The sequence below is a fragment of the Rhinopithecus bieti genome, unplaced genomic scaffold (assembly GCF_001698545.2).
Source record: "Rhinopithecus bieti isolate Rb0 unplaced genomic scaffold, ASM169854v2 scaffold_10088, whole genome shotgun sequence".
In the NCBI taxonomy this organism is placed as follows: domain Eukaryota; kingdom Metazoa; phylum Chordata; class Mammalia; order Primates; family Cercopithecidae; genus Rhinopithecus; species Rhinopithecus bieti.
Genome location: NW_016806409.1, coordinates 342,437 through 350,786, shown reverse-complemented (window position 1 = coordinate 350,786; position 8,350 = coordinate 342,437). Strand labels below are relative to the sequence as shown.

The following is an 8,350-nucleotide window of genomic DNA, read 5'->3' as shown; positions in this document are numbered from 1 at the left end:
CAGCCCCAGTGCTCAGCACCCCTCCCACAGCCCCAGTGCTCAACACAATGCCAGGCACGGACTGGGAACCTTTGTTGAACCGACCCAATTCCCTGTCACCACCATGCCCTGTGCTATAGTGGGTGAGGGGGGAAAGGAGTCCCCTCCACACCCAGTCTGGGGCCACCTTAGGTGACCCCTGTCTTCCCCTTGGACCTGCCCTCACATTCCTGGGGAGGGCACACCTTTCTCTCTGCTAGGGACACAACTGAGAAAACTGAGACCCCGAGCTCAGAGGCCTCTTGCCTGGGACCTAGTCATCCTGGCTCCCCAGTCCCAGAGCCCCAACCCTGCAATAGGGAGCCATTCTTACAGTCATTCGATAAATGTTTATTGAGCACCTACTATGTGACACCCACTCTGCTAGGAGCAGGGAATTTTGTAGGGATTGAGACGTACAGGTTCTTTGCACTCAGGTGGCTTCCCTTCCAGAAGCATTGTCAGACAATATGAACACAAATCAATCAAGAAACCATGTATTGGTTTTTTTTGTTTTGTTTTGTTTTGTTTTGTTTTGTTTTTCTTCTGAGAGAGTCTCACTCTGTCATCTAGGCTGGAGTGCAGTAGTGCCATCTTGGCTCACTGCAACCTCTGCCTCCCAGGCTTAGGCAATCCTCCCACCTCAGCCTTTCAAGTAGCTGGGACTACAGGTATGCATCACCACACTCAGCTAATTTTTGTGTTTTTGTAGACACGTGGTTTCACTATGTTGCCCAATTGGTCTCGGACTCCTGAGCTCAAGCAATCTGCCCACCTCAGCCTCCCAAAATGTTAGGATTACAGGTGTGAGCCACCACGCCCAACCAAGAAACCATTTAAAAATTAGTCAGGCATGGTGGTGTGTGCCTGTGGTCCCAGCTACTCTGGTGACTGAGGTGGGAGGATCACTTAAGTCCAGGAGTTTGAGGCTGCTGTGAACTGTAATCATGCCACTGAATTCCAGCCTGGGTAACAGGGGGAGACTCTCTCTCAAAAAAAGAAAAAAGAGGAAGAAAGCAGCAGCCCAGGCTGAGATAGTGAGACCCTGTTTTACACACAATTTTTTGTTTAATTAGCTGGGCACTGTGGCATGCCTATAATTCCAGTTACTCGGGAGGCTGAGTCAGGAGGATCCCCTGGGCCCAGGAGTTCAAGGTTGCAGTGAATTATGATCATACCACTGCACTCTAAGCCTGGGTGACAGTGAGACTCTGTCTCAAAAAAGAAAAGAGAGAGAGAGAGAGAAAGGAAGGAGGGAGGGAGGGAGGGAGGGAGGAAGGGAGGGAGGGAGGCAGGCAGGCAGGCAGGCAGGCAGGCAGGCAGGAAGGAAAAGAAACCAGAAGATGACAGATTGGGGGCCAGACATGGTGGCTCACACCTGTAATCCCAGCGCTTTGGGAGGCCGAGGCGGGCTGATCACAAGGTCAGGAGATCTAGACCATCCTGGCTAACATGGTGACACCCCGTCTCTACTAAAAATACAAAAAAATTAACCGGGCATGGTGGCGGGTGCCTATAGCCCCAGCTACTTGGGAGGCTGAGGCAGGAGAAAGGCGTGAACCCGGGAGGCAGAGCTTGCAGTGAGCCAAGATCACGCCAGTGCATTCCAGCCTGAGCAACAGAGCGAGACTCTGTCTCAAAAAAAAAAAAAAAAAACAAAAAACAAAAAAACAAGGTGACAGAGTGACAGATTGGGTCAAGGTGGTGGTCAGGGAGGGCCTCTGAAGAGAAGACATTTGAGCTGAGATGTGAGAAGGGCTGAGGTGTTATGGGGAGGGTGTCCGGGATACGGACAGCTGGATGTGCAAAGGCCCTGGGACATGAAAGGGCTTAGTGAGTTCTAGGAACCACAGGAGGCCAATAGGCTAGCGGGGAGAGAGCAAGAGAGACAGAGTGCAAGATGGGGTCAGGGAAAGAAGCAGGACCACATCGTCCAGACCTGCGGACCACTCCCAAGGATGCTGCAGCCCATGCCCAGTAAGCAGCAGCTATTTCTGAGAGAAGAGCATGTGTTTAGAGCCCCTCAGGGGAGCTAAGCCCTCTCAAGAAGGGACCGGCATGTCCCCTGGCATTGGCTGAGTCCCAGGGATAGGTAAGAAAAGAAGCCAGGTGAAGACTAGAGAATGAAGGAGGGAGATAGACCTGAGGGTCACCTGCCTATCTTCCCCAAACATCTTTCACTGGTGCCAGCCAGACTTACCTCTTCCCTGCACTGCCCCTCTCTCCTGGCCCCTGCTCACCTACCCTCACACCTGTAAATCCAGCTTGTTCTCCCGTTCCCTGCACACTTCCTTCCTCTGACCCTACCACCTCCAACACGTGGATCCCCTACACCGACATGTGGCCTCCTCTGGAGGAGGACCAGGAGATCCTGGGATGCCCTGTGCCCCACTCAGCCTGTGCCCTCTGCTGCAGGGACCCGCGGTGCGGGTTATGCTGGGGGCTCGGATCACCGTGGACAACTGGACACTCAGGACCACGCCATGGAGGAGCTGCAGGTGGGTGTTCCCTGGCATCAGCAGCGCTCCCACCTGGAGGCTCTGGGGACCCCGGCCCTAGACTCCTATTTTCGTTGGGGGTGGAAGAGCCCCTCACAGCCCAGCCTCAATGGCCGCTTCCCACAGGATGATTATGAAGATGTGTTGGAGGAGAATCTGGAGCTGGAGGAATATGAAGACCCAGGCGTCCTCAAGCCCCAGGTGGAGGAGCCGGCAGGTAAGCCCCTCTCCCTCCCTCTGCTGGGAGCCCTAGACAGGGACAGGAGGGGCACTTGTCCTCTCCCCTTCTCCACAGTCCTCCTTCCAAGCGCCATGAGCCATTCTCCCCTCAATTCTGGCTGATTGAAGGATAAACAGAGTTTTGTTTGAAATGATCACAGGAGGTGACTGGGAGAGCAGGGGCAGTCACCCATCCAGTGCTCCTGCAATGTGAGAGGGGTGGGCAGCCCGTTTAGGACAAGGGTGTGAGTCCACATGCCATCTGTGCCCATCCAATGCCAGCTTCCAGGCAAGAAACTGGGCTTGTTCTTGGGGAAAGAGGTCCTAAGAAATGAGGGGCTTGTGAGGACCCTCCTGGGTGGAAAGACACCAGGAACCACCCTGCCTTCCCTGGTCTGTCCAAGGTTTTAGGTGGGGAGCCCCAAGCAGGGCCTGTTTACTGTCAACAGGACTTAAGTGCTGGAGATTGGGATTAAAGTTAAGAGGCCCCTCTCGGAAATGAGGGCTGGGGGTGGGAGGGGCGGGAATATAAGGGGCTGACCCACCCTGGTGCCTGAGCTCAGTGAGACACTGCACAGATGCTGATGGGCTCACTGAGGCAGGTGGGAAAAGAGACTGGCCTCAGAGGTGGAAGGGGAGGGAGGAGGTCCTAGGAGGATCCTGAAAATTGCCACTCAGGGCTCTGCAGTCACCTTGGAGAGGTCCCTTCACTTCATCACTGCGGAGGGGCTAGGCCTCCCTGGCTGAGTTCCAGGGTTCCTCGACAAGGCTCAGATGGGGAGCCCAAGGCTAGGCCCAGCACAGGTGTGGGGAGCCCCATCCGCTGAGTGGCCAGTGTGGGATGGGGCACCAGAGGCCCAGCCCAGGGCCATTGGGAAGGAGGGGGCATCCGCCCATGCCTAGGTCTCTGAGGCTCACGGTGGATCGTGAAGAGCCTCAGGTGGGGGACGGGCAGGTCAATACTAACCGACCTCCGGTTTTCAGCTCACGACACCGAGGCAACAGCCACAGACTACCACACCACATCGCACCCGGGTACCCACGAGGTGAGGATCCCAGCCTCCCCCATTCTCTCCCATGCTGCCTTTGGGGTCCACCATTTGACCTGGGAAGAGAGGAGCAAGGGGATAGAGGCAGCTTCAGACTGGGGGAGACCCTGCAGCCGATAGAGGAGTGACAGTCCCAGGAAATAGGTGGGAGGGATGCCCCACTGACGGGGAGGCCTGGGCCCCCTTCCAGAAGCACCCTGGGCAGGGATAACCTGATTGACAAGGGCTGAGTCCCCAGGCCCTCAGGCCCTGACTGGGCTGTCGGGCTTCACTGGGGAAGCACAGAATTGAAGACTTGCTTTCCTCTGCCCAGGCCCCTCAGGTCTCCACTGAGCACCGAACTGTCTAGCTGGTTAGGAATTTGGGCCGGCCCTCAGCTATGGCCCTTGGAGCAACCACCTGGCCCAGGGACATGCTGAGGCACAACCACGAACAATCTTAGAGGCTGGAGACTGACCCAATGACTCCAAAGTCCCCTTTAGCCTCAGCCTGCCAGGCCTCCGCTTCCTACTCCTTTCCCTCAGTGGCCTCTCCAGCATCCCTTTGGGTCAGGGTTCTCCAAATGCCTTCTCAAAATGGGGTGAGGGCCTGGCCAGGAAGTTGGGAGATAGGGGAATGGTGTGAGCCATATCTACCCATATCTACGGACCCTTGAGCACAGGGATCCAAGCCTCACAAGCACAAGCCTCTCTCGAGAGCGGCTGAGCACCCACTATGCTCTGGACTATACCTGACGGACTAACTCAGGCGCATGGGGCCACAGGTCTATGTGGAGCTACAGGAGTTGGTGATGGATGAAAAGAACCAGGAACTGAGGTGGATGGAGGTGGCACGCTGGGTGCGACTGGAGGAGAACCTGGGGGAGAACGGGGCCTGGGGCCGCCCGCACCTCTCTCACCTCACCTTCTGGAGCCTTCTAGAGTTGCACAAAGTCTTCACCAAGGGTGAGCCTCCTGGGTCCTTGTGGGCCCCCTGCAGGTGAGACTTGTTGTGTGGGGCTATGGCCCAGCCTCCCAGCTCACTCTTCCACTGCCTGCAGGTACCGTCCTCCTGGACCTGCAAGAGACCTCCCTGGCTGGAGTGGCCAACCAACTGCTAGACAGGTTTATCTTTGAGGACCAGATCCGGCCTCAGGACCGAGAGGAGCTGCTCCGGGTCCTGCTGCTCAAACACAGGTGCCCCTGCCTGCCAGGGCTTGGATTCCATATTCAGCGGGCCCAATTCCCCAGCCCACTTGCCCCAAGTTCTCCCCAGGAATCCAGGTGGCCCTACCCTCACCAAGCAAGGGCTCACTTTCCTCCACTGTGGCTCCCATCTCTGACACCTTGAAAGGGGTGGCCATGTCCTATGCTCAGAGTTGGGGGCTGCTGGTCCCCAGGAGGGCAGACCTGCAAGGCCCTTTTCTCTAGCCATTCTTTTGATCCTGCCTCGTCATTCCAGAGGCCACCCACTTACATCTACAAGGTACTTGAAGAGGAGGCTCTGATTCTCCTTCCATCCCAGGGTCTCTCTGGTCTGGTCTGGGAAGTCCCAGATGTCTACCCTTGATGTCTACCCCCGTCCCTTGATGTTGGCCCTTGATCCCTCCCACCACTGATAGCTCGGCCTGAACAGCTTACTCAGCCCATGTCCCCTGTACGTCCTGCAGCCATGCCGGAGAGCTGGAGGCCCTGGGGGGTGTGAAGCCTGCGGTCCTGACGCGCTCTGGGGATCCTTCACAGCCTCTGCTCCCTCAACACTCCTCACTGGAGACACAGCTCTTCTGTGAGCAGGTGCGTCAGTCACACGGTCAGGGCCAGGGTGGGGCACGGAGAGAGCTTCCTCAAACGCCAGCAGAGGTCCTAAAAAACCCACCACAAGCAGGGGACCAGAAGTACTCCTGCAACTGGGGTGTGCCAGGAGAGTTGGGAAGCCCCCAACCTGAACATGGTGGGAAGTGAGAAAGGGAAGGGGAGGAAGGGGAGGATGCTCAGGTCTCTCAGGTCAGAGTGGCCCGAGGACTCCTGTCACCACCCTCCTTCCCACAGGGAGATGGGGGCACAGAAGGACACTCACCATCTGGAATTCTGGAAAAGATTCCCCCAGATTCAGAGGCCACACTGGTGCTAGTGGGTAAGAACAGGCATCTCTACCCTCAGCCCTCCACACCCCTTGTGTCCTGGCTCATTCTGTCTTTCCCTCAGCCTGGACCCCCGCAGCCCCACCTCTTCAGCACACCCACCCTGGGCTCCTCGGCCTGGCCTGATCTTCTGGTCCCCTAACAGGCCGAGCCACCTTCCTGCAGCGGCCAGTGCTGGGCTTCGTGAGGCTGCAGGAGGCAGCGGAGCTGGAGGCAGTGGAGCAGCCCATGCCTGTGCGCTTTCTCTTTGTGTTGCTGGGACCCGAGGACCCCCACATTGATTACACTCAGCTCGGCCGGGCTACTGCCACCCTCATGTCAGAGAGAGTGAGGAAGGGCCGGAGAGGGCTGGGCTGGGGGAGCTTGGGAGCTGGGTGGTGGCTGAGGCCTGCTCTCCAACCTGACCTGGGTTACTTTAGGTTCACTGGTTTGACCCATTCAGCCTAATCCAGCTGCTGCTGTGCTACCTGACGGGGGAAGTCGGGTGTGTGCAGTCTGGCCCAGCTCTGCCTGCTCCGGCCTGGTCTCATCTGGTTGGCTTTGGCCTGGCTTAGTCTAGTCCAGCCCACTCTGACCTGGTTCCACCTGGTCAGGTCTGGCTTGGTCGGGCTTAGTTAGCTCTAGTTTCGTCTAGTCTGCTTAACCCACCAGGTTAGCTTAGTTCCTTCTTTCCCCACCCGGGGCCCCTGTCTGTCTCCCCAGAGCCCTTTCTTAGTGGAGAGAAGAGGTGGGAGTGGGCAGGAAAAGCAGTTCCTGGCAATGGGAGCTGCTGCCTAAGGGGGTTCTGGTCCCTGGAGGCCCTGACTTCGGACTCCTGGGTCCTTTCCCTCCGCAGGTCCAGACAGCCCTGACCCTGTCTCCTGCCCCTAGGTGTTCCGCATGGATGCCTACATGGCTCAGAGCCGAGGGGAGCTGCTGTGCTCCCTGGAGGGCTTCCTGGACTGCAGCCTAGTGCTGCCTCCTACTGATGCCCCCTCCGAGCAGGCACTGCTCAGTCTGGTGCCTGTGCAGAGGGAGCTGCTTCGAAGACGCTACCAGCCCAGCCCTGCCAAGCCAGACTCCAGCTTCTACAAGGGCCTAGGTACCTGCCCTTCCCAGCCGAGGCTTTTTGAGCCCCCACCAACTCCCAGACACCTCAGCGTAGCCTGTCTCCCATCACATGTCCCTCTCTCACCGCTCCCTATGCCCACATTTCCCAGCCTTCTTGGCCACCCCATTCCAATCAGACAATCTCCCCTACACCCTCCAGTCCCCTTTCCCCTCATGTCCTCCAGCTGCTCCCTCTGACCATGCTCTTATCCTCCACCACAGACTTAAATGGGGGCCTACGGGGCCCCGGGGGCCCAGACGATCCTCTGCAGCAGACAGGCCAGCTCTTCGGGGGCCTGGTGCGTGACATCCGGCGCCGCTACCCCTATTACCTGAGTGACATCACAGATGCATTCAGCCCCCAGGTCCTGGCTGCCATCATCTTCATCTACTTTGCTGCCCTGTCACCTGCCATCACATTTGGTGGCCTCCTGGGTCAGTGCCAATACCTGTCTCCCTAACTCTCGCCTCTGATCCTCTGGCCTCTGTCTCAGCCCCAACTTCTGACTCTTTCTGACCCTCCAGACCCCTGCATCAGCCTGCCCATGACTTGCTCTATGGGCCCCTGGAAATGATCTTCTGACCTTGAGCCCACTGTGACCTCTACCCACAGGAGAAAAGACTGGGAACCAGATAGGAGTGTCGGAGCTGCTGATCTCCACGGCAGTGCAGGGCATTCTCTTCGCCCTGCTGGGGGCTCAGCCCCTGCTTGTGGTTGGCTTCTCAGGACCCCTGCTGGTGTTTGAAGAAGCCTTCTTCTCGGTAGCTCTGTCCTTGCCCCACTGACCTGACCCTGTCATGTCCCCCGCCCCACCTGCCTGATGCACGGTGCCTTGCCCCAAGGCCCTCTTTGTCCGACCGAATTCTTCTGACCACCCTGCAGTTCTGTGAGAGCAACGGTCTAGAGTACATCGTGGGCCGTGTGTGGATCGGCTTCTGGCTCATCCTGCTGGTGGTGCTGGTGGTGGCCTTCGAGGGTAGCTTTCTGGTCCGCTTCATCTCCCGCTATACCCAGGAGATCTTCTCCTTCCTCATCTCCCTCATCTTCATCTATGAGACCTTCTCCAAGCTGATCAAGGTGGGGGCCTATGGGGATGTTAATGCACACGGGAGGTTGTGTATAAGACCGAGACCCTGACTGGGCGTGAGGGTTCACGCCTATAATGCTAGAACTTTGGGAGGCTGAGGCGGGTGGATCACCCGAGGGCAGGAGTTCAAGACCAGCCTGGCCAACATAGTGAAACCCCATCTCTATTAAAAATACAAAAATCGGCCGGGCGCGGTGGCTCAAGCCTGTAATCCCAGCACTTTGGGAGGCCGAGACGGGTGGATCAGGAGGTCAGGAGATTGAGACCATC

The 8,350-nt window shown here is 57.6% G+C and overlaps 1 protein-coding gene across 3 annotated transcripts in view; it reads left to right on the top strand.

Annotated features, from left to right (window-relative positions):
* SLC4A1 (solute carrier family 4 member 1 (Diego blood group)) overlaps nucleotides 1-8,350 on the top strand; it is a 21,275-nt gene that overhangs the window by 3,627 nt on the left and 9,298 nt on the right. Inside the window, exons 2-13 of one of the 3 annotated variants that reach the window (XM_017876045.1) lie at nucleotides 2,434-2,516; nucleotides 2,643-2,733; nucleotides 3,720-3,781; nucleotides 4,548-4,728; nucleotides 4,824-4,959; nucleotides 5,433-5,556; nucleotides 5,812-5,896; nucleotides 6,049-6,230; nucleotides 6,774-6,984; nucleotides 7,215-7,427; nucleotides 7,606-7,754; nucleotides 7,876-8,070. In XM_017876045.1, coding sequence (XP_017731534.1) covers nucleotides 2,502-2,516; nucleotides 2,643-2,733; nucleotides 3,720-3,781; nucleotides 4,548-4,728; nucleotides 4,824-4,959; nucleotides 5,433-5,556; nucleotides 5,812-5,896; nucleotides 6,049-6,230; nucleotides 6,774-6,984; nucleotides 7,215-7,427; nucleotides 7,606-7,754; nucleotides 7,876-8,070 — 1,644 coding nt within the window. In that variant the 5' untranslated portion in view covers nucleotides 2,434-2,501. Of the gene's footprint in view, nucleotides 1-2,433; nucleotides 2,517-2,642; nucleotides 2,734-3,256; nucleotides 3,338-3,466; nucleotides 3,540-3,719; nucleotides 3,782-4,547; nucleotides 4,729-4,823; nucleotides 4,960-5,432; nucleotides 5,557-5,811; nucleotides 5,897-6,048; nucleotides 6,231-6,773; nucleotides 6,985-7,214; nucleotides 7,428-7,605; nucleotides 7,755-7,875; nucleotides 8,071-8,350 lie in introns of those variants that run through there. The other 2 variants (XM_017876046.1, XM_017876047.1) reach the window with 2 other exon arrangements.